Raw genomic sequence first — 24,887 nt, 5'->3', positions numbered from 1 at the left:
TTCTCCACCCCCACCCCCCTGGCCGAAGAATCCTGAGAGCTGTCATTTGGTTAAGGGAGTTGTTAGGCTCCTTCCATTCCCTTCACAGAGCGGCAATTGAATGCTGGGAGGGTCAGGACAAATGGAAGTGCAACACATTGTTAAACTGTGGAACTCACTTCCACAAGGCCTCGGTCCAGTATACCTGAAGGAGCGTCTTCACCCCCATCGTTCTGCCCAGACGCTGAGGTCCAGTGCTGAAGGCCTTCTGGCGGTTCCCTCGCTGTGAGAAGCGAAGCTACAGGGAACCAGGCAGAGGGCCTTCTCGGCAGTGGCGCCCGCCCTGTGGAACGCCCTCCCATCAGATGTCAAAGAGATAAACAACTACCTGACATTTAGAAGACATCTGAAGGCAGCCCTGTTTAGGGAAGCTTTTAATGGTTAATAGGTTATTGTATTTTCAATCTTTGTTGGAAGCTGCCCAGCGTGGCTGGGGAAACCCAGCCAGATGGGCGGGGTACAAATTATTATTATTATTATTATTATTATTATTATTATTATTATTATTATTATTATTATTATTATTCCAGGCCGCTCTTTCTCTCACATAACTGCCTTTAGTGATTCAGTCACATATGGCAACAACAACAACAACAACATGAGACAATATTTCAGGTATCCTTGTTCCGAGCTTCATAGGGCTTTATCCGCCAAGACTGGCACCTACTGTAGAACTTACCTCGATAGCTGATTGGCAGCTGCTGCAATTTTTCCAGCGATAGTCTGCTGTTTGTTAATGGGCTGGGAGGTGTAGCTCTGTGCAGAGTAAACTTTGATGTTGTTTAGTCGTTTAGTGGTGTCCAACTCTTCGTGACCCCCTGGACCAGAGCACGCCAGGCACTCCTGTCTTCCACTGCCTCCCGCAGTTTGGTCAAACTCATGCTGGTAGCTTCGAGAACACTGTCCAACCATCTCGTCCTCCGTCGTCCCCTTCTCCTTGTGCCCTCCATCTTTCCCAACATCAGGGTCTTTTCCAGGGAGTCTTCTCTTCTCATGAGGTGGCCAAAGTCTGGGCACCTCAGCTTCACGATCTGTCCTTCCAGTGAGCACTCAGGGCTGATTTCCTTCAGAATGGAGAGGTTTGATCTTCTTGCAGTCCATGGGACTCTCAAGAGTCTCCTCCAGCACCATAATTCAAAAGCATCAATTCTTCGGCACAGGTAGGCAGCCGTGTTGGTCTGCCATAGTCAAAATAAAAAAATTCCTTCCAGTAGCACCTTAAAGACCAACTAAGTTAGTTCTTGGTATGAGCTTTCGTGTGCATGCACACTTCTTCAGATACACTGAAACAGAAGTTGCCAGATCCTTCTATATAGTGAGAAGGTGGGGAGGGGTATTACTCAGTAGGGTGGTGGGAATGGGAGATTGGCAGATAGCTGAGATGAGCCTGTTCTTCGGCTCATCTGTTCTTCGGCAGTCAGCCTTCTTTATGGTCCAGCTCTCACTTCCCTACAGCACTACTGGGAAAACCATAGCTTTAGCTATACGGAGTACATGCAGAGTTAACTACATTTCCCAAAATCCCTTTGGGGAAGCTATGTGCGTGAAATATGCTTGGACTGTATGCTGTGGATGAGGGCCTCTGATGTAACCTGGGTACCACTCATGCTAAGTGGTGGATTTCGCCACTGGAGGGGCTCCATAGAGCAAGGTGGGGGGGTGCTTTCCCCCTGCACAGCGTGTCCTTTCCTGTTGCTAGGATACCACTCCTGGAAAGGTGAAGGTAGCTTTTGTCAATATTTACTGGGTGGGCAAAGCAGTGCGGAGGTGACTGTGCCCCCCCTTCCCCCCCCCCGACACACAAACAGGTTACCAATCAGCCAGAATGAATTAATCTGCCTGGCTTGTTTATGTAAACTGTGTGGGAAAGTGGGGTTTGCAACAAAATGTTGCAGCATATCCTCCTGGGAGACCTTCTGCTTTCGGACGCCAGATGGCTGCTAGCCTTGCCCCTTTCTCCAGCTTAGAAATAGGAAGAAGAGCTTGCAGGATCAGGCCAGCAGCCCATCCGAGGCCCCTGTCCTGTTCTCACAGTGGCCAACCTGATGTCTACAGATGTAAACAGGAAACAAGCGCAACAACACTTTCCCTACTCGTTTTTTTTTCTAATATAATTTTTTATTAGTTTTTAACATACCATTTTCAACAGTAATTAAACATACTTTTACATCTTATTCAATTTTTTGACTTCCATCAGTCCTGTCTGAAAATTTTCCAATCTAATCTCTTAGTATGCATTTCTTATCTTCCCTATTACATTTCAAACTCATAAGCAATTATCTCTATCTTTTTCTACTTTGTAACACTTCGTATATTCCTCCTTACCAAACATCTTGTAGTCCTACTAGCGTAATTTGTTGATTACAGTTGCTCTTCAAGTAATTCATATACTTCCAATCTTCTGTAAATCTCTGGTCCGGAAGGTTTTGAATCCTTCCTCTCATTTTAGCTAATTCTGCATAGTCCATTAATTTCGTCTGCCATTCTTCTTTTGTCGGAATTTCTTCTTGCTTCCATTTCTGGGCTAACAATATTCTTGCTGCTATTGTTGCATATAAGAACAATTTAACATCTTGCCTATTAACATCTTGCCTATTAATATTAATATTAATATCAATATCAATATCATATTGCCTATTAATATCCTATTGCCTATTAATATATTGCCTATTAATATCCAGGCCTATAGCACTTTTAACGCTGTACTGTTTTTAACACTTGATTGGGAGCCACCCAGAGTGGCTGGGGAAACTTAGCCAGACGGGCAGGGTATAAGTAATAAATTGTTATTATTATATTATTATTTCCCCACTCGTGGTTCCAAGGAGCTGAGGTTCAGAGCCCTGATGGGTTGGACTTAATAAAGGCCCAATCAGTCCAGCATCTTTCTCTCACAGCGGCCAACCGGATGCCTCAACAGGGAACCTTCAAACAGGACCTGAGCACACTGGCAACTCTCCATCAGTGGCTCTTGTGGCAGAGAGTTCCATAGTTCAGCCATGCGCTGTGAGCAGTCATCCCTTCTGCCTGCCCTGACTGTCCCAACCTTCAGCTTCGCTGAATGACCCTTCTTGGTTCCACTATTCGGGGGAAATGGTCTCTCTCTGTCCACTTTCACTACACCACCCAGAATTTGATACACCTCTACTTTACTTTTTTGAAACTTATTTCTACAAAATGCAGCATGTGCTCCGTAAAGCTCAAATAATGTAGATCCAAATTGATATATAATGTTTTTAATGTTGTATTTTAAATGGTTGGGACCTGCCCTTGACCTTATGGGGAAAGGCAGGTTAAATAATAATAATACTACAGTGGAGCCTCGGTTGTCGAACATAATCCGTTCTGGAAGATGGTTCGACTTCTGAAACATTCAACAACCGAGGCGCCACGGGCAGTTGGAAAATTCAATTGAGAAAATTGAGAAACGCACCTCAGAAGCCATTCGACTTCTGAGGCATGTTTGAAAACGGAAGCGATTACATCTGGGTTTTCGACGTCCGAAAACCGAAACATTTGGCTTTTGAGAGGCTCGAAAACCAAAGTTCCGCTGTACATTTGTACACGCGTGACATCCTTAATCTCTTACTCTACTAACCATAACTACTTGCCATAATGCAAATCCTTCATCATACTAAATATCTAATATATCGTATTTTATATATATTGTATTCTTAAATTTTGTCTCTCTCCCTGTATCTTTCCTAAGATTTCGACCCTGTCCTCCAAGCTTAGAAGCCTCCAAGCCCCGCAACCCAGGAATGGAGTTGTGGCCCCCCAGACTTTTCCCTCTGGCCCTTGACACTGTCCCCAAGCCACAGCCCCTCTCCCCAAGCCTGGCCTCGCCTTGCCTGCTGAACATTTCCTTCCTGATTGGGATGGCATCCTTGAACTCTGATCGTGCCTCTGCCTTGCTCAGATGGAGGACAGACAGAAGGGGACCTGCGAGGGAGGGTGTCAAAACTAATCTACTGTACAAAGGGGAAAATGTACATTTACTGCTCCACAAACTTTCCCCTCCGGCCCTGAGCACTGCTGGCATGTGGCCCTCGGACGCTGGCTCAGAGGGGACTGAAAAAGATTCCCCACCAGGGGATTTCCTACATGCGGGAGTTGCTCCAGGGCCGTTTGATCGTTTTGTTCCCCCCCTCCCATATCATTTATTTAATTTCTGATCTACAGTGGTGCCTCGCAAGACGAAAAGAATCCGTTCCGTGAGTCTCTTCGCCTTGCGGTTTTTTCGTCTTGCGAAGCAAGCCCATTGGCGGCTTAGCGGATTAGCGCTATTGGCGGCTTAGCGGGCTTAGCGGATCAGCTGATAAGCGGTTTAGTGGCTTAGCGGATCAGCTGATTAGCGGCTTAGCGGATCAGCTGATAAGCGGCTTAGCGGCTTGGGGAAAGGGGGGGGGGAACCCCGCAGGAACTCGCAAGACATTTTCGTCTTGCGAAGCAAGCCCATAGGGAAATTCGTTTTGCGAAGCACCTCCAAAATGGAAAACCCTTTCGTCTAGCGGGTTTTCCGTCTTGCGAGGCATTTGTCTTGCGAGGCACCACTGTATCTATCTATCTAATCTATCTATCTATCTTAATGTGTTGAAGTCAGCCTGGATAGCTCAGTTGGTTACAGTGTGGTGCTGATAACACCAAGGTTGCAGGTTCATAGAATCCTAGAGTTGGGACCCCAAGGGTCATCCAGTCTAACCCCCTGCAATGCAGGAATCTCAGCTAAAGCGTCCATGACTACTGCAATGCGCTCCCACGTGGGGCTACCTTTGAAGGTGACCTGGAAACTGCAATTAATCCAGAATGCGGCAGCTAGACTGGTGACTGGGACTGGCCGCCAGGACCACATTGGCTCCCAGTACGTTTCCAAGCACAATTCAAAGTGTTGGTGCTGACCTTGAAAGCCCTAAACGGCCTTGGTCCAGTATACCTGAAGGAGCGTCTCCACCCCCATCATTCAGCCCGGGCACTGAGATCCAGCGCTGAGAGCCTTCTAGCTGTTCCCTTGCTGTGAGAAGTGAGGTTACAAGGAACCAGACATAGGGCCTTCTCGGTAGTGGCCCCCCTGTGGAACACCCTCCCTGGAGGGTGAAGGAAATAAGCAGCTATCCTATCTTTAACAGACATCTGAAGGCAGCCCTGTTCAGGGAAGTTTTTAATATTTAATGCTGTACATTTGATTGGGAGCTGCCCAGAGTGGCTGGGGAAACTCAGCCAGATGGGTGGGACATAAATAATAAATGATTATATTATTATTATTATGACAAGGAAGGAGAGTCCACCACCTCTTGTGGGAACCTGTTCCACTGCCGAAAAGCTCTTGCTGTCAGAAAGTTTTTTCAAATGTTTAGTCGGAATCTCCTTTCTTGAAACTTGAAGCCAAGGGTTCGAGTCCTACATTCCAGAGCAGGAGAAAACAAGCATGCTCCCTCCTCCATGGGAGAGCCCTTGAGATATTTGAAGATGGCTATCATATCTCCTCTCAGTCTCCTCTTTTCCAGGCTAAACATACCCAGCTTCTTCAAATGCTCCTCTTAAGGCTTAGTTTCCAGACCCTTGATCATCTTGGTCACCCTCCTTTGTGCACCTTCCAGCTTGTCAACATCCATCTTAAATTGTGGTGCCCAGAATTGGACACAGGACTCCAGGTGTGGTCTGACCAAGGCAGAATAGAGTGGTACTATGAGTCCCGTGGACTGCAAGAAGATCAAACCTCTCCATTCTGATGGAAATCAGCCCTGCGTGCTCACTGGAAGGACAGATCCTGAAGCTGAGGCTCCAAGACTTTGGCCACCTCATGAGAAGAGAAGACTCCCTGGAAAAGACCCTGATGTTGGGAAAGATGGAGGGCACAAGGAGAAGGGGACGAGAGAGGACGAGATGGTTGGACAGTGTTCTGAAAGCTACCAGCATGAGTCTGACCAAACTGTGGGAGGCGGTGGAAGACAGGAGGGCCTGGCGTTCTCTGGTCCAGGGGGTCACGAAGAGTCGAACACGACTAAACGACTAAACAACAACAACATGACTTCCCTTGATCTGGACACTTGACTTCTGTTGATGCAGCCTAGAATAGCATTAGCCTTTTTGGGGGCTGCTGTTGACTCATGCTAAGCTTGTGGCCCACCAAGAACCCAAGATCCTGTTCACATTTACGGCTAGTAATCCAGGTGTTCCCCCATCCTATATTTGTGCACATGGTTCTTCCTGCTGAAGTGCAGAATCTGAACATTTGTCCCTATTGAAATTCATTTTGCTAGCTTGCGCCCGGTTCTCCATCCCTGTGTGTGACAGCTGCATATTCATGAACTAGACCAGGGGTCTGCAACCCGCGGCTCCGGAGCCGCATGTGGCTCTTTTACACCTTTGCCATGGCTCCGGGATGGATACTAGCGAGGGGAGGAGGCGCATTGTGCGCCCCGACACTCCCCACTGTGGCGGGCGCTGTACTGGCTGTGACGTCGCATGGGGGCGGTGCATGCGTTAGTCACGCACCGTCCCGACGTCACCTTCCTGCCCGCCCGCCCGCTACATTGTAAGGGGCATGTACACTGGTCACTGCATTGAAAGGGGGCATGTGCGCTGGTCACTGTTTTGAAGGGGAGTGAAGAACACACACACCAAAAAAAGGTAACTTGTTAATTTAACGTTTATTTCTATGAGGAGGAGTAATTCTGAGGGGTCAAACAAAGAAATAATAAAAAAGTGACAAAAAAGTTATTTTTATAATGACGAGTTTTGCGGCTCCCAGTTGTTTTTTTCTTCGGAAACGGGTCCAAGTGGCTATTTTTGTCTTGAAGGTTGCAGACCCCTGAACTAGACCATCCTCAGGGTCCCTTCTAGCCCTACGATTCTATGATTTCTGTATACAGTGGACGCTTGGGTTGAGAACGTGATTCGTGTGGGATGCACATTCGCAACCCGCAGCGTTCGCAACCCACAGCAGTGCGTCTGCGCACGCGCGGCTTGCGATTCGGCACTTCTGCACATGCGCAAAGTGCGATTTAGTGCTTCTGCACATGCGCGGCTGCCGAAACCCGGAAGTAACCTGTTCCAGTACTTCCAGGTTTCGGCGGCCCGTAACCCGAAAACACGCAACCTGAAGCGTCTGTAACCCGAGGTATTACTCTATTTGGTTCAGCTTGGGGAAGAGAGGATAAACGACTCTGGGGAAATCACCTGACAACCATTTTTTTCCTCTTCTTTCCTCATTATTTCCACCCCCAGCTGTGTCTCCCAATACGATTCTGGTTCAGCCAGGGATGAACGTCACCCTGCCCTGCCTGGAGGGGGAGCTAGAGAACATCACTCAGGTGCACTGGATGTTCAATGGAAGGAACCTGAGTGCATCCACCGGCAGGCAGGTGATCCCCGGACCCAGCCTCTTCCTGCCGTCGGTGTATTTCAGTGACTCCGGCCGCTACGCTTGCTACACCGACAGCCGCCGACTCCTTTGCTCCCTGCGCCTGATGGTAGAAGGTGAGGGAGACACTTTTACTGCCCTCCCTCTTCCTTGGAATGGATTTCCCAGGGCTTGAGCCAGGACAGGGGGATCTCAGGCCCAATGTGGCCCACCAAACCTCTCCACCTGGCCCTCGGGATTCCTCGTGACCACGCCCCCTCTCTCCAGAGCACGCCCCCTCCTCCGCCCCGCCCCCCATTGCACCCTCCTCGGGCAACGGTATAATCACTTGTTATTCGTGTTCTGTTCGCCTGGGAAGGATGGGAGATGCTTCCTGGTGTGGCTCGGATGCTTTAGGGGATATATGATTTGTTAACTAATAATAACGATAATAATGATAATAATAAATAGCGCAACATAACAAAGAGAAATAAAATAAGAACCAGACATTTAAACCGTAAAACGCCACAGCCTGGAAAGAGAATTACAGAGATACAGCATAGCTCCAAAGGGATAAGAAAGAGAGTGTGTGTGTGTGTGTGTGTGTGTGTGTGTGTGTGTGTGTGTGTGTGTGTAATTTACAGATAAATTGCAAACAGAAAGAAACATTGGCAGGATTATTGCAATAACCTGCAGTTTCATAAGAGTGGATCATTTAATTCAAAGTAGGTAATTAAACGAGCAAATTAAATGAATTTGGATATGCAGAAGATAGTTTAAAAATAAATTTAAGGAACTGCAGAAAGAAGGGGAAGGAGGTCAAACACTGCAATGTTAAAATGATTGTAAAATTAATGAAATGTATAAATTTGAAAAGTATAAATAAAAGCTTGTTTTTTAAAAAAATCATGGACTCTTCCAAAGATTCCATTTCCATATAATAATTATATATTATATTATATATAAACAAATAAGAAAATATGTATTATGCTTTTATATTTGTTGGAAGCTGTCCAGAGTGGCTGGGGCAACCCAGTTGGATGGGCAGGGTAATAATAATAATAATAATAATAATAATAATAATAATAATAATAATAATAATAATAATAATTTAAAATGTGTTCTCTACCTGTGAGTTTCATCATTATAGAGAATAAAGCTTCTATATAGACAAATTGGGACCCCAGCTGCAGAGGCTGAGGCTGCTGAACACACTCTTGGGCTAGGGTATTATAGAATCGTAAAATTGCAGAATCGAAAGGGACCCTGAGGGTCATCTAGACCCACCCGGTGCGGCTAAAGCATCCCTGACGGGTGGCCATCCAACCTCTGCTTAAAAAATCTCTGATGAAGGAGAATCTGCAGCCGCTTTTGACCGTTCCCCCCCCTTTTATTGATACACTTTATTCCATGTCTTTATCTTGGATCTTACTGTAATTCATGTGCAAATTGTTGGGCTGCACACTTTTTGATGTTTGGTTTGTTCTTTAGGAATGCTTTTGTAATTTTGTAAAAATAAAAAATAAATCCCATAGGGTAAGCAGCCTTGCGCATGGTTTTAGCTTTGAGAAGATGGCACATGCAAGTGAAATGAGGAACGAAACAAGCCAGACCTTTGCATATACAGAGGGAATCTGGTGAACTTTGTTTTTTTATATAAGATATTTAAGTTTCCAATTTTATACAAACAAAAAAGAAAAAACAAACATAAAAATATGAAAAAATACATAAATTTCACAGCCTATTTTCTTATAGCTTATTTCCCCGACCTCCTCATACCTCCCCTTCTTTTATCCCCAGATTAAGTTGTTTATACAGCAAATCCTTATCTCAACATCTTAATTTATTATAACTTCAAATTCTTACTTAAAGAAAAAGAAAACCATTTTATCATAGTTACAGCTTGAAACCACTTAATTCCAATCCAACATCATTCAACATTCCTTAATTTTGCGATATTTTTGTAAATAGTCCTTAAATTTTTTCCAATCGTCTTCTGCCGACTCTTCTCCCTGGTCACGGATTCTGCCAGTCATTTCTGCCAATCCCATACAGTCAATCAGCTTTATCTGCCATTCTTCCAAAGTGGGTAGGTCTTGTGTCTTCCAGTACTTTGCGATCAGTATTCTTGCTGCTGTTGTGGCGTACATAAAAAAAGTTCTATCCTTCTTTAACACCAATTGGCCGACCATGCCCAGGAGAAAGGCCTCTGGTTTCTTCAGGAAGGTATATTTAAATACCTTTTCCAGTTCATTATATATCATCTCCCAGAAAGCCTTAATCCTTGGGCACGTCCACCAAAGGTGAAAGAATGTACCTTCAGTTTCTTTACATTTCCAACATTTATTATCGGGCAAATGGTAGATTTTTGCAAGCTTGACTGGGGTCATGTACCACCTATATATCATTTTCATAATATTTTCTCTTAAGGCATTACATGCCGTAAATTTCACTCCGGTGGTCCACAACTGTTCCCAGTCAGCAAACATAATATTATGTCCAACATCTTGTGCCCATTTAATCATGACCGATTTAACCGTTTCATCCTGAGTATTCCATTTCAACAGCAAGTTATACATTTTTGACAAGATCTTAACTTTAGGTTCTAACAGTTCTATTTCCAATTTAGATTTTTCCAATCTGGTGAACTTTGTTAAACTGAACTAACTAGCCAGCGCTGGAGTTCCTGAGCATATGCGGAAGGCTGCCTATCCTGCCCCCATGTAACAGTCTCTTCCCCCTTTTCAGAACCGCCAGAGGCGCCAAACTTCACTTGCTTCCGAAAGAGCTTAGCCAAGGACATTTTCTGTGAGTGGAAGACGCCTCGTGGGATGTCTACCCACACCAAAGCCAGGATGTGGGTGCAGAAAAAGTGAGTGGAGGCTGGGGAAACATTTAAACCGTGGGAGCGGATATGATATGAGGGATGTCGGGGTTGTTGGGTTAGCAATGGGCAACCCTGTCATTCCCATCCCGATCGTGAGTTCGCTTTTCTATATTTCCACATCGGTTTGCGCTGATAAAGTAAATCCTGATGGGAATTTTTCGGTATTCCAATGCTAATTTACCCTACTAGATATCAGCAGAGAGACTGTGTGATGTTAACATATGAGAGTGCTGGAGGTGAAATAGTTAAACAGGTTACCCAATCAGAACCCAGGGGGGTGGAGTCAGAGGGACTATAAAACCAGCTCAGGGAGGCGTTTGTTGGGAGTTGGGTGGTTGGTTGGAGTGGGAGCGAATTGGGATAGTCTGTGGGTAGGTTGAGTTAGTGTAGCGAAATAAGCTGAGTCAGGAACAGTTAGGGGCTAGGAAGACAAGCAAATATCTGAGAGGTGGTTTAGTGAGTGAGAGCAGGTAGCGGAAGTTATAGGTCTGGATAGGCACCCCATGATTGTAATGGACCGATACCGTTTATGAAACCACACGCTTGTTAAACTGCAATACATAAACAGAAGTTTATGTTCCATTTTAACCCTGACTGGACTCAGTATTGTCCCAGGTAGGGCCTGGGTGGTGGCAGCGAGAAATAAAGTGGTGGCACAGGGATCAATAGACGGTGGAACGTCCGGGGACCCTGTGTGATCGCCACAGACTGCCTCATCTATCACCTAGAAGATAGAATCATAGAATTTGTTAAAAGAAAAAACTGCTCCTTTTTCCTTATGGGCTATCCAAGAGCCCGTATAGAGTCTTTAAGTGGGTTCCCTATCGGTAGGAGAAAATAACAGAGGCTGACCAGAGAGTATTGAGAAGCAAAGCGGCTAGTAAGCCTGATCTTTATTCAACTGTTGCAACAGGGTCCCCACTCACCAAACTCAGGAGGGAGGAGAACCCTGAACAATGGTGCGCAAGCTCTTATACAGACTTATGAAATTGCCCACCCTGTAGCTGAAGACCACCCCCCCAAAAAAATCATACATACCGTATTTTGCGCCCCATAGGACGCTCCGGCCCATAGGACGCACCTAGTGTTTTGGGGGGGAAATAAAGGGGGAAAAAATTATTTCCCCCCCAGGTGCGGGGCTGGAAGAACCAGGTCGGGGAACAGTGGGAAGGCACGCTCTGCCTCCCCGCTGTCCCCCGAGCTTGTGGGGCTGGCGATGGGGAGAAGTGCGCTGTTCCCGGGACTGCAGGCAGCTCTGCACCGCCATCCAGAGCGGGGCGGGGCTTCGCCCCCGGCACCCGGTGGCCGCGCAGAGCTGCGCTGATCCCAGGACGGCAGGCAGCTCTGCGCGGCCATCTGGAGCGGGGCGGGACTTCGCGCCCGGCTCCCGGTGGCCACGTAGAGCTGCGCTGATCCCGGGACTGCAGGCAGCTCTGCGCAACCCTTGGAGCCGGTCTCCCGAGGGTTGCGCAGAGCTTCCTGAAGCCTAGAGAGCGAGAGGGGTCGGTGCGCACCGACCCCTTTCCCTCTCCAGGCTTCAGCGAAAGCCTGCATTCGCCCCGTAGGACGCACACACATTTCCCCTTCATTTTTGGAGGGGGGAAAGTGTGTCCTATAGGGCGAAAAATACAGTACATCACAGAAGGAGGTGGTCTACAGCAGAAATCCTATTTGCGAGGATATCTAATAATGGTCACTGGCTGCATTACCTGGGCAGCCTGGCCACTCTTTTATGATGGTTAATTCTTTAGTTCCTGAATCCAGGTCACAGGCTCACCCTATTCATATACAAATGTGTCCTTAACACAGGATTTGCAAGCAAAAAGACAATGGGAAGGCTTTCCCCATATGCCTCCCTTACTGCATCTGAGGTCATTGGGAGAGTTAAAATGGCTTCAGGGTTACTCTCCTATACTATTTCAGACACATGGTTAATATACTTATGTATATGTTTGCATTGTACATTTATGAACATTTAATTTATATTTGAGACCTTAGCATTCTTATAACAATTTGGAAGAGACCACAAGGATCATCTAGGCTTGAACCCACAACCCTGAAATCATGCTCTACTGACTAAGTTATTGATTGCCGTGAATCTTCGGGGAAGGAGAGTCAGAACATTTTTGTTCTGTTAGGCTTTCCCAGCTAGATCAATGAGTCTTGAATCACAAGGGCCGTTTATTAGGGTTTCCGTCTTGTTTGAAATGTATCCGTTTGAAATGCATCAGTTGTTTTGTGCTTTTAACTATTTTTAATTTATCTGATGTGTGAATCGCCTTGAGACGGTAGCTTAGAAGGCGATTAATATGCCCAGTATAGTGAAATTACACAGTTTGTAATTTTCCTTAATAGGCACATTTTATTTTATTTTTGAGCGCACAAAGGAACGATTTCGCATGACGATTTCGCCAGTGTGTGCATTTTTTTACCCACGCCTTATTGAAGTACAGTATATGTGTTTTTTTGTTCCTGTTGCAAAATTTGGAGACATGCAAGTTTCAAAAGCATGGCTGTGTTTCAATCGGCACATTGTTTTGGGAAGTGCAGATTAGGTGGGTCTGCTGTTAAGTGCAAGATGAATAGAAAACACACACACACACACATGTGCTTTAAATGCACAGTGCATACCAGCCTTGATTACCCGCAGAGAAGATCCGTTGCAATCAACCGGCCTTCCGCCAGCTGCGCCCATTAATTTCAAGGCAGGGTCTGCTGATTGGCCGCTGTCATGCGCTGTAGCTGGCGAGGCATGGCATTTCCATGCCAGCTATGCTCAATCGCGGCAAGATCCAGTGTCTTCCCTTCCTCTGGCTGAGCATTCCATGTGCTTTTGTTGTAAATAAAAATTGCCCTTTTTTCCTTATGGGGTATCCAAGAGCCCATATAGAGTCCTTACGTAGGTTCCCTATTGGTAGGAGAGAATAACAGAGGCCAACCAGAGAATATTGAGAAGCAAAGCAGCTTGTAAGCTTGATCTTTATTCATCTGTTGCAACAGGGTGCTCCGCTCACCCGCAGGAGAGAGGAGGGACCCAGAAAAATGCTGTGCAAGGCCTTATAAAGACTTTTGAAATTGCCACCTTGTAGATCAAGACCACCCCCAGTAACATCATACATACGGTACATCACAGAAGGGGTGTAACCTAAGACCACCCCTCAGATACATCACACCTACATCACAGAAAAGGCGGTCTTAAAACAAAAATTTGAATGTTGTTTTTCTCCTGTCCTTGTTTATCTCCTGTCTGGAAGGTTACTTGATTGGATTGCCTGGGGAGCCCGGCCATTCTTTTGTAGTGATAAATACTTACCATATTTTTCGCTCTATAAGACGCACCAGACCACAAGATGCACCTAGTTTTTGGAGGAGGAAAACAAGAAAAAAAATATTCTGAATCTCAGAAGCCAGAACAGCAAGAGGGATCACTGTGCAATGAAAGCAGCAACCCCTCTTGCTGTTCTGGCTTCTGGGATAGCTGTGCAGCCTGCATTCGTTCCATAAGACGCACACACATTTCCCCTTACTTTTTAGGAGGGAAAAAGTGAGTCTTATAGAGCAAAAAATACGGTAGTTCCTGGGCCAGGTCACAGGCTCACACCCTATTCAAACACAGTCATACCCTTAAGACAGGATTTGTGAAGGAAAAGACAATGGGGAGGCTTTTCCAGTTTGACCATGCATAGAAAACATTTGCTCAGTTTAGGAATCAAAATGGCTTCAGGTCGGTCTTCCTGTGCTGATCTATGTACGTGCGGTTATGAAGATTGCCATATATCTAAGACCTCAAAATTCCTATCACACTTTCCCCCCGTGTCCCCTAGTTTCGTCGGGGTGAACCGCGTCGAGCAGCCCTGCCGCTATTACACCAAGTCCCAGAAGTTCTCTTGCCGCATCGAAGGAATCGCCGACGACGTGCACATCCTGAAGTTGTCCGTCTGCATCTTCAACCTGGCGGGAGCCCTGAGCAGCCACAGTTTCATCAGCACCGAAAATCTGTGTGAGTAGCAGCACCTTTACTCTGAATGAGGGCTGGTATGCCATGTGCCAGGGCGCATGTTGTGCTGGAGCTGGAGCGAATCTGCCTGCCCCCGACTCTCCTCCCTGCACATTTTTGATGCTTGCAAATTCTCCCAAATATTCCTGGACGTATGAGACTCTTGATCTCAGGGCTGTGTTTTTGAGCCCCACATGGGGCAAAAATTGGTGCTTTCCACCAATTCCATAATTCTATAAAGTGTAGAATCAGGACTGGGGGAGCATCAGTCTGCGGCCCCCCAGATCTCTCCATTTGGCCCTCGGAATCCTTCCCGAGCCCTGGTCATTCCCCTCATGTGCCGTGAATGGTTTGACACGGCTGGGAAGCGACCGTGAACTCTTATCACCTTCCTTCCAAGGATGGTCGACAGAGAGAGGTTTTTCTCACTCTCTCATAACATCTGAATTTGTGAGCATCTAATGAAGCTGAGGGACGCGGGTGGGGCTGTGGGTTAAACCACAGAGCCTAGGGCTTGCCAATCAGAAGGTCGGCAGTTCGAATCCCCACGACGGGGTGAGCTCCCGTTGCTCGGTCCCTGCTCCTGCCAACCTAGCAGTTCGAAAGCACATCAAAGTGCAAGTAGATAAATAGGTACTGCTCCGGCGGGAAGGTAAACGGCGTTTTCGTGCACTGCTCTGGTTCTCCAGAAGCGGCTTAGTCATGCTGGCCACATGACCTGGAAGCTGTACGCCGGCTCCCTTGGCCAATAAAGCGAGATGAGCGCCACAACCCCAGAGTCGACCACGAGTGGACCTAATGGTCAGGGGTCCCTTTACCTTTTTAATGAAGCTGAAGGTCAGGAGATTCGGGAAAGGTAAAAGAGAGTCCTTCTTCACGCAGTGCATAGTTACACTGCGGAACTCCCAGCTGCAGGGGACGATAGCTACCAACCCAGATGGTTTTAAAAGAGGATGAGACAAAGTCATGCAGGAGGCGGCTGTCTTGCGCATGAGTGTGTGTAGAGTCTAGCCTATGGGACAGAAGTAAAATTTACATATCGCTCCTCCCATTTTGCTTCTGGCCCTGTGCATCACAGGCATGCGGCCCTTGGAAGCTTGCCAGGAGGGACTGTGGCCCTCAGAATTCAAAGAAACCATTGCTTAAAATGCTTGCTGAAAGATCCCTTCGGGTTGTATGTTTTGTTTTTATTTTAAACGAGAAGTTTATTTAAACAACAAGACGCTTTACTTGAAGGGAAAACTATCCAAGATCAAATTTTTGTTTTGAGTAATTTACCCCTACTTAAAGAAAGATTGCTCTGCATGTAACAGCTACATACAGAAAAGTTATAAAATCATCCTTGGTTGTGCAGCGATAAAAGAAAACCATTGAAATTATCGAATCAAATAAGGTATGCAAGGTTTTTGTTTTTCTACAATGAGAGCAAAATAACTTACTGGACTCTAAAGATAAAAGTTAGAGGAGCATGCCATGGAGGAAAGGGGCATTTTCACAGACCAGTTTGTTTTTACAACCCCATCTCCATATGATGTTGATCAAAATATACCATTGGCCATTTAGTTTAAAAAATATATGCATGTCTGTGCACATACACCAGTTATGTTATGTACAATAGAAGGAATAGGAAAAGAAATCAAAGAGAGAAAGCTATACTGCAGTAGTCAAGATGTGAATGAACCAAGTCTCGTTTTTCTAATTATGAATGTGTTGTCTGTGGGAAAGGGAGTTTGGTTCTCTTTGGATACTCTGGCCCAGCATGAATCCAGCACAAATGCTCCATTATTGCATCGATGACATGTTGCAGAAAACAGTCGAGAGAGTGAGTGTGTGTGTGTGTGTGTGTGTGTGTGAGAGAGAGAGAGAGAGAGAGAGAGAGAGAGAGACTTTCCTTTCTCCTTTTTTAAACCTGATTATCATCATCAATCTTTATTAGGGTCCAGAGACCCAACAAATCATTACAAAGCAATATACAATTCATACAGCCTACCTCCAGGTTAAACAAGCATTTTGTTCAGAATATAGGGATTATTTGTTCTTGCAACCACCGATAAAACCTTTGCTACTGCTAATGTTCTAGCATTTGTCCGGTCTTCCAATAGGAACCTGACATAGTGAGCCTCTGATTTTCCTGGGAAAGGTACCAGCAAGGGTAGTATCAGTTTTTTTAAACCTTTCTGGCTGATCTCTCCCCCCCCCCCCAGTGAAGCCAGACCCACCAGTCGACGTGGAGGTGAGGAACGTGGAGCTGCACCCCCGCAAACTGTTTGTGACCTGGCGCAAACCCCCCTCTTGGGGTTCCTCCTTCTTCCGCCTGCAGTTCGAGATCCGCTACCGGGTGGAAGCCTCAACAGCGTACAACAAGGTCTGCCCTTACTTTTGATTTTGGGATTAGGGGAGGGCAGGCATTCTCTGAACCTGTACAAGTTGCAGTCCTCGATTTCAGGATGCAGGAATAATTGGGGTCCCCACCTTACTTCCTGTATGCCTCTTGGCTGCATCTTTCGTTAGACCAGAGGCGGGGAAACCTGTGGTCCGCTGGGCGTTGTTGGGACTACAGTTCCCATCATCCCCAGCCAGCATGGCCAATGATTGGATTTGTAGTCCAGCGACATCTGGAGGGTCGCAGGCTCCCCATCCCTGTCCTGGACACATATCCCAACCAATCAGGGACCACATATTTAATGCACTTTAATGGAGCGACGCTGGGGAGCCTGTGACCCTTCAGATGTTGTCAGACTACAACTCCCATCAGCCCCAGCCAACCAGGCCACTGGTTAGAGATGATGGGAGTTGTGGCATCTGGAAGGCCACAGGTTCTCCACTAGGCTATGCTGATTTGCAGTGGCAAACCCCCGGGGTTCGAAGAACTATCCCCAGCTCTCCCTCGAGAGCCTGTTGCATGCAGCACACCTGCTGTACAACTGAGCTCTGGTCCTTCCCCTACATGTCAAGTTTCCAGTCCTCATGCTACCATATTGAAGATCTGGCTTTCGCTGACTCTGGGTCCGCCTAGCTCAGCATTGCCTACACGGACTGGCAGCAGCTCTCCAGGGTTTTGGGAAAGACGTCTCTCCCAGACTCACCTGGCGGTGCTGCCGCAGATTAAACCTGGCACTTTTTGCATGCCAGGCCACTGAGCTGTGCCCCTTTCCCTTTCTCTCGGCTACAGATTCACCTTCAGGACGAATACACTGCCTACACCATCTCTGACGTGATGCCAGGTGCCCGCCATGTCATCCAGGTGCGGGCCCGGGAAGAATTCAACCAAGGGATCTGGAGCGAATGGAGCCGGGAGAGCTTTGGGGTGCCCTGGACAGGTTGGCAGTGCCCTTTCCGTTGCCCCTCCTGTGCCCTTCCTTATATGGCAGGTTTGTGGGAATGTTGTGGATAGTAGGAGAGGATATACAGTCATACCTCATGTTACGTTTGCTTCAGGTTGCGCGTTTTCAGGTTGTGTCCCGCAGCGACCCAGAAGTACCAGAAAGGATTACTTCTGGGATTCACCGCTCGCACATGCGCAGACGCGCAAAACGACGTCACACGCATGTGCAGAAGCGGCAAATCGCCACCCGCACGTGCACAGACGCAGGTTGCATTCTTTTCAGGTTACGAACGGGCCTCCGGAACAGATCCCATTCGCAACCAGAGATACCACTGTATTGACTAAGTACAGTGGTGCCCCGCAAGACGAATGCCTTGCAAGACGGAAAACTCGCTAGACAAAAGAGTTTTCCGTTTTGGAGGTGCTTCGCAAAACGAATTTCCTATGGGCTTGCTTCACAAGATGACAATGTCTTGCGAGTTCCTGCTGGTTTTTTCCCCTTCCCCCCCTTTTTCTAAGCCGCTTATCAGCTGATCCGATCAGCAGATAAGCCGCTAAAAGCCGCTAATACCGCTAATCCGCTAATCCTTCAATGGGCTTGCTTCGCAAGACGAAAAAACCGCTAGACGAAGAGAATCACAGAACGGATTCTTTTCGTCTTGCGAGGCACCACTGTATTGTTCTTCCTCACTCACGCTAGTGAGCTGGTAGCAGAGTATATTCCCCTGTATATTGCAGGAAGCTAGTTGGTAGATTCGTTTGAATCTCTTGAGTTAAGCAATCCAGTCTGGCTTGTCCAGAATCCAGACTGGATTTGTTCCTGGTAAATCCCCTTTGTTCCCTCTTAAAAAAAATAAAGACGCAACAGTCTTCTATTAAGAAAACAGGAAGTTTACTTACATTCAGTTCACAGTATGATCCTGAAGACAGGCTTTAGCTTGTAGTTGCAGAAGAGAGTGTGGGTTCATCCCGATACGATACGATATCTTTATTGTCATCGTCCCATACAGAACAATGAAATTGAAAAATCCACATAAGACATTCAAAAACCCCTAAAAACTCTGAAACCCCATTTTAAAATACAATATACTATAGAGACTCCTTATACTGTGTTTAGAACCAGAATTGCATTGGGGTAGAAACTGTTTCTCAGGCGGCTAGTCCTGGTCTTTATAACCCTGTGCCTTCTTCCAGAAGGCAGAAGCTGAAAGAGATATTTCCGGGGTACGTACTATCCTGCGCTATCTCTGCCGCTTTCTTATGGCACCTGACAGCATAGATTTGATCCAAGGTGGGAAGAGTGCACCCAATTATTCTCTCTGCAGTCTTTACAACCCTGGACAGCATTGTTTTCCCCCTGACTGTTCAGCTCCCAAACCACACACACAGACCATAAGTTAATACACTCTCCACAGTACAATGGTAAAATGCCATCAACCATATGGGACTGAGCCCATGTGCTGCTGGCTAAGAGCTAGCAGACAGCAAAAACATCAAGATGGAACGAGGCGGAAAGGCGAAAGGAGAAGGGAAGATGGCTGCATGACTAGGCCTTTATAGGGTCTCCCAGGGTCACGCCCATCTACCTGGTCACACGCAGGGGGAGGATGCTCCAAACAGGTGTGACAGGAAGTCCTCCTGGCTGCAGTAACATCCCCCTGTGTGTCCACTCTGGGCAAACAGGAAATATTGTACTTGACTGCTTTCTGTGATGTTACATCCCACAAGGGTCGCCATTTTGCAACCTGCCAAGGAGCAGAACGAGGGGTTAGCTAGGTCAGGACTGGCTCGGCTGTAGTCTGTAGGGCTCCTAACAGTCCTCTAATTCAGCCGCAGAACATCAGCTTTGCATGCCAAAGCTCCAAAGAGCCACTGCGGGTCAGTGTAGGCAATACTAGGCTAGAAGAAACAATGGTCTAATGGAAGTTGGAGTCTGTTTGGAGGGCCACGGGCTCCCCTTCCCTGCTTTACCCCTCTGTTAAGTGCATTTAACATGTGATCCCTGATTGTTTGGGACATGCGTCTAATATCAGTTGTGTGGAAGCTGGCTGTAGTTCCTGAGGAGTTGAGGGAAATGTATTTTGGGCCTGCAAAGTGGTACTCTTGTAAAATATATATATATATGGGGTGAGCAGAACACATACACAAGCCTGAGTCACTGATGCCTAGGCTCTGAGGAGATAGACTTGTGGGTCTAGCTTCAAGATAGATTTTTGTCCCTGCAGCCGAACAAAGCAGCTCTCTCTCTCTCTCTCTCTCTCTCTCTCTCTCTCTCTCTCTCTCTCTCTCTCTCCGTGCCTCGCCCCCAGATCTATTTTTTATTCAATCCCTTCTTTTTCTCCTTGGCATTTCAGAAACCAAGGACGGCGACTCAGAAACCACGCTGGTCCCCTCAGAGGTAAATAATTCCCACGAGAAGCAGGGCCTTTTGGGTGGTGGCTCCAGAGCGCTGGAACATCCTCCCTGCAAGCGGTCCATATATACCCCGCTCCAGTCTCTGATGTAGTTTCAAAAACAAGCAAAGAGTTCCTGCGCTTCCACTGTCTGTTGGGGGCGGTTCGTAAAATCCTAACATTGGAGGGAGGGGACTTCTAGATCACTTACCATCCATGTGTTTTCCCTACAATTCAACCCAAATCTACCCACCTGTCACTGAAGTTCAGGTGTGGCCCTCCAGATGTGGGTGGACAAGGAGCTCTCACCAACCCCAGTCAGTGGGGTCAGGGTTGGGGGGAGAATGGATAATCTGTTCATTTTGGTTTCTCAGTTTTCCAAAGTTAGGCCCTGTAGCAGTACCACACCACTTGAAGCAGTTATGGCTTCCACCCAAAGAATTCTGGGAGCTGTAGTTCATTAGGGGTGCAGAGAGTTGTTAGGAAACCCCCACACTATTCCCCTCCTAGGGCTACAATTTATTTTATTTATTCTTTTATTTTAAATGGAGAGATACAGCTATTCAGAGTTGGCTGCACTCAGCCTGTTATGTACTGAGTTGAATAGGATCCAAAAGGCAGCAGTCTGATTGGTCCTAGAACAATAGGATTCAGAATGCAGCAGTATGGACCACAGGAGCCACCCAATCCCGCTCCAGGTGGAAGTGAATCCGCAATCTGATTGGCCTACAGGTGAATCCCGGAATTAGCCAATCACGTGGGGCCCATTGTGTAAATAATGTATATAAAGCAGACATTCTGGGGGAACTTCCATTCTTCCTCACCTCTATGAGCTGAAGAAAGAGCATGAAATCCACTCTCGACTCTGAGTATATTTCACAGCCCTTTTCTTTTTTGCTCTCTCTTGCAGGTTGATCCTTTTGCCACCACCGTTAAGCCCAAGTACACTTCTGAGCATCCTGTTGTCATGAGCAAGCCGACAGGTAAGTGTGCCTCCTCTTGCTTGCAGAAAGATGGCTTTTTATACATGCCAAGGGCTGCAAAAAATACGGGGACATTGCCCGGGCGAAAGGCTGGGGGTGATGGGAGCAAGGATCTTTGGCAGGTAGTCTTCCCTAGTGGTGATGGCAGGCGATAGCCGTGCTCCCTATTTGTGGGTGACCTTGGGCCAGACACTGTCTCTCAGCTTAGCCTAACTCACAGGGTCGTTGTGAGGATTAAAGGAAGAGGGGGAGAGTTATGTACGCCACCTTGAACTCCTTGGAGAAAAAGCTAGGGCACAAATGCAAATTCGATTCCATTTTGATTTCCCACAATGCCCCACGGCAGGCTCTTTTGGACTGAGGGCCGAATTCCCTGCTGGGCAACCTGGCCAAGGGCCAGATGGAGAGCCGCATTTGGACCCTGGACTTGAGGGTCCCTGCCTTTGCCCCAGAGAGGTGCAAAGCTGGAGGCATTGTGGGAAATGAAGAGGGTGGCCTGACCTAACTGTGTTCCCTGATTGTTTGTCCCTTCTAGTGGAAAATGCTGCCTCTACGCCTCTGTACTTGTTCCTCATCATGGCTGTAAGCGTGACTGGAATTGTTGGCATCTTGGTCATTGGAGTCATTCTCCGGTGAGGAAGACCACCTAATTTTCGGGAGTTGGGGGGAGGGATGTTGATTACTGGGAGCCGTGAATCCACAAAACCTTGGTCTTGGAAGATGTTTAGTAGGGCCAGTTCTGGGGTGATTTCTAATACCTGCTTAGTTATTTTACATATTTCTCGTACGGCTGTTGTCCAGAATAGTTGGATTTTGGGGCATTCCCACCACATGTGGAGGTATGTGCCTGTGGAGGTGCACCCTCTCCAGCATTTTGGTGAGGTTCCTGGGCGTATTTGCACTAATTTCCTTGGTGTTAGGTACCACCTGTAGGTGAGTTTCAGAGTGAGTTATTTCCTTTTCATTGATATGGATTTTAAAGGGGGGGTGTTAGACCACATTTTGGTCCACCGAGTGGGGTTAATCTCATAGTTTATGTGAGCCCGGTCTTGGCCGGGGAGGGCGGGGTATAAATATATTATTATTATTATTATTATTATTATTATTATTATTATTATTATTATTATTATTATTATTATTATTATATTATTATTATTATTATTATTATATTATTATTATTATTATTATTATTATTATTATTATTATTATTATTATTATTATTTATTTTATTTATTACTCCCCCCCAAAAAAACCCACCAATGTCCTTTCTGTTGGGGATAATTCAGACTGAAATTCCCAGGTGTCAAAAACGGTTGTTTATGTCTGCCACTACTGCAGCCCATATTTTGTTAGCCCCCAAATGGAAAACGAGCGAGGTCCCAACCAAAGAAGAATGGCAACTTAAACTGAAGGAATATGCGCAGCTTGCGGACTTAACATATAGAATAAGAGAACAAGAAGAACATAGGTTTAAAGAAGATTGGAAAACGTTTATTGAATATATGGGGGGAAATTGTGTAGACTTGAAAATGTTGGCAGCATTAAGATAAATTCAACAGTGTAAATGAGTTTTGATGGATGCCATAATCAATGGAATACTGAATGGTTTAGTTTATGTAAAAGATGCCGGGATTTATGATATGCAGAAATGAACCATGGAAAGAGAAGAAGGGAAGTCATTGAGGGTGTATAAATGCATTTAAATGTATAAGTCTTAAGGGTCTTAAATGTATAAGTCTTAAGGGTGTATAAATGCATTTAAAGCCATCCAGGCCTCCCATGGATGTGATGGAAAAATGTGATCTCAAAGCCTGCCATTTTTTTTTTGGTTGTTCCAGGTATGGGAAAAAATGGGGGACGTCACCTTGCGGAGAAGAGAAACCCAGCACCGCCCCACCACACTCCCTGACCCTCATGGCTCCTGAGCCTCCTCTGAGTTCATCTCCTCTCCTCTCCCCTCCCGCCTCGCCCTTCAGCGAAAGCTCTGTCGACACCCCGAGCATCCCGGAAAACAGCCCCTACGATGTTTCAAACGCGGACTATTTCCTGATGCCGTAGTAGCCGACAGATGTTGGATTTAGGGAGGTTATTGGGTGCCGCAGCGTCCCCAGATGTGGGCACCGTACGTACCTGAAGGATGTGGAGCGTCAGGAACACAGCCAAGGAACCTGGGACATCGTTGAGAGTCCCTTGGGTCATCAGGTAGCGCTGACGTCAACACCCACGCTGCTGAGATCTAGGGAAGGTGTCTGCTCTTCTGTCTGGAGTCAGGCCGCTCCGAAGATGCTCACCGAAGATTTTGTTCGCCGCTCAAGCTCATCAGGAAGAGCTCAAGTGTCCTTGAAGCCAAAGATGGTATTGCAGATATGCCAAGTCCCTGCTTGGGTTCTATGATGGGGATGCGCACGGCCGCAAGGTTTCTTCCGGCCCACTGCTGGAGAAAACAGTTGGAGGCACCGACAACAAATTGTCCCTACATTTTGGAAGTTCTTTCCAGGAAGCGTCTTTCCTCCTGGATTCATTAAGTCAGGGAGGTAACTGTCTGTTGTCGTCGGAGCTGTCAGCCCCGAAGCGGCAGATGATGGAGGAAGTGGCTTTGGGTACCACTTTGAGCAATCGTTGGCCCTTTTCTACATGCCAAGGAAGGGCATCCGGGCCAGATTCCAGGGCTGGCCCAGGACGTTTTGTGACCTGGTTCAAAGGCGAGCCAGACTGCTGCTCCATCTGGCTCAGTATTGTCTACACTGACTGGCAGCAGCTCTCCAGGGTTTCAGACAGGGAGTCTCTCCAAGCCTGGGGAAGCAAAGGACTGGGCCAGGGGGCTTTTGTACGCAAAGCTGAGCCACGGGACAGAGTGCCGTTTCGTGGTCTTCCCTGATTTCACGCAAAGGAACTGATCTGTCTGGCAACTCTTTCCTGGTTGAAGGGGGCAGAAGACAGGTAGTCCTCTGGGGATTTGGTGCTGCTTCTTGCCCACCAGGAAACTCACCCCCAAGGCAGCCACCTAACCCTACCTTATGGCTGGGCCGGTGCAGTCAGAGTCCTATGATGTATTGGAAAGAGCAGGTGCAAAACTGCCTTTTAGCTGAGCTAGACTGTCGGTCCCAGAATTGTCCTTCTCACTGCCCTACCATGGGAAAGGTTTCGGACTGAACAACAGGAGCTCCCCCAAGGCCGAGTCCAGCATCTTGTTCTGTCAAAAGCCAGCCAACTGTGCCAATGGGAAGCCTGAAAAAGGACCTGGGCACAACAGCAAACTTCCTCCATCACAGAAAGCATGTGTGCGGTCCCTGAGTCGTGGGTGCAACGCACAAGGCTGTGCCACTGGTCCTGCAGAGGAAAAAACATGGCCCCAATCTGGCTGGGGGCAACAAAGATTTGGCCTTTCGAAATCGAGGGGCTTTGTTAGCCACAGTCCCTGCCGTGCATCAAAAGAGGGAAGGGAGGACTCTTTCCGCAGTGTAAACAAGTCTCCAACTCATTGCCTCCAACGGGGAACTTTGCTGCTCTGGGATGTTACAAAACACAGCGTTACTCTGTCTTTTTTTTTCTTTTCCTGCCGCAGAACAACAGAACTGATATTTACTTTTTTCTTCTAAAGTTCACAGCGTCAGACTATTTTTTTGCTATTAGCTGCTTTCTCTGCTTGCTTGGGTGAAAGGTGTCCCTGTGTCTCAGATGTCGCCCACGTAGGAGACTGTGATGAATCTAGGGGTTATGGGGGGAGGCAAAACGCCGGAGGTGATTCTGGCCAAGGAAGGCTCTGCCAAAGAGCCGTTAAGATTCGTTCATGTTCGTTTCCCCAACATCCTGCCCCCCAGGCAGATTTTTTGGCCTGAGGAGAGAGGGAATGGTTTGCAAAACAGCAATCTTACCCCCTTCCCGCCCAGGGGAAAAAGAAAAGATATCCAGGTAGCCCCA

The 24,887-nt window shown here is 47.0% G+C and overlaps 1 protein-coding gene across 1 annotated transcript in view; it reads left to right on the top strand.

Annotated features, from left to right (window-relative positions):
- The window catches only part of IL6R (interleukin 6 receptor), a 29,455-nt gene extending 4,889 nt beyond the window's left edge, over window positions 1-24,566 (top strand). The window contains exons 2-10 of the mRNA XM_081173676.1: window positions 7,267-7,518; window positions 10,130-10,253; window positions 14,093-14,268; window positions 16,470-16,630; window positions 17,438-17,585; window positions 19,945-19,988; window positions 20,894-20,966; window positions 21,502-21,598; window positions 22,805-24,566. Coding sequence (XP_081029802.1) covers window positions 7,267-7,518; window positions 10,130-10,253; window positions 14,093-14,268; window positions 16,470-16,630; window positions 17,438-17,585; window positions 19,945-19,988; window positions 20,894-20,966; window positions 21,502-21,598; window positions 22,805-23,024 — 1,295 coding nt within the window. The 3' untranslated portion in view covers window positions 23,025-24,566. The remainder of the gene's footprint in view (window positions 1-7,266; window positions 7,519-10,129; window positions 10,254-14,092; window positions 14,269-16,469; window positions 16,631-17,437; window positions 17,586-19,944; window positions 19,989-20,893; window positions 20,967-21,501; window positions 21,599-22,804) is intronic.
- Window positions 24,567-24,887: the final 321 nt, after the last annotated feature.

This window comes from Podarcis bocagei, assembly GCF_964188305.1.
Source record: "Podarcis bocagei genome assembly, chromosome: 16".
Classification (NCBI taxonomy): Eukaryota; Metazoa; Chordata; class Lepidosauria; order Squamata; family Lacertidae; genus Podarcis; species Podarcis bocagei.
Note: the sequence above shows the minus strand (reverse complement) of the source record. Positions and strands in the feature narration are given on the sequence as shown.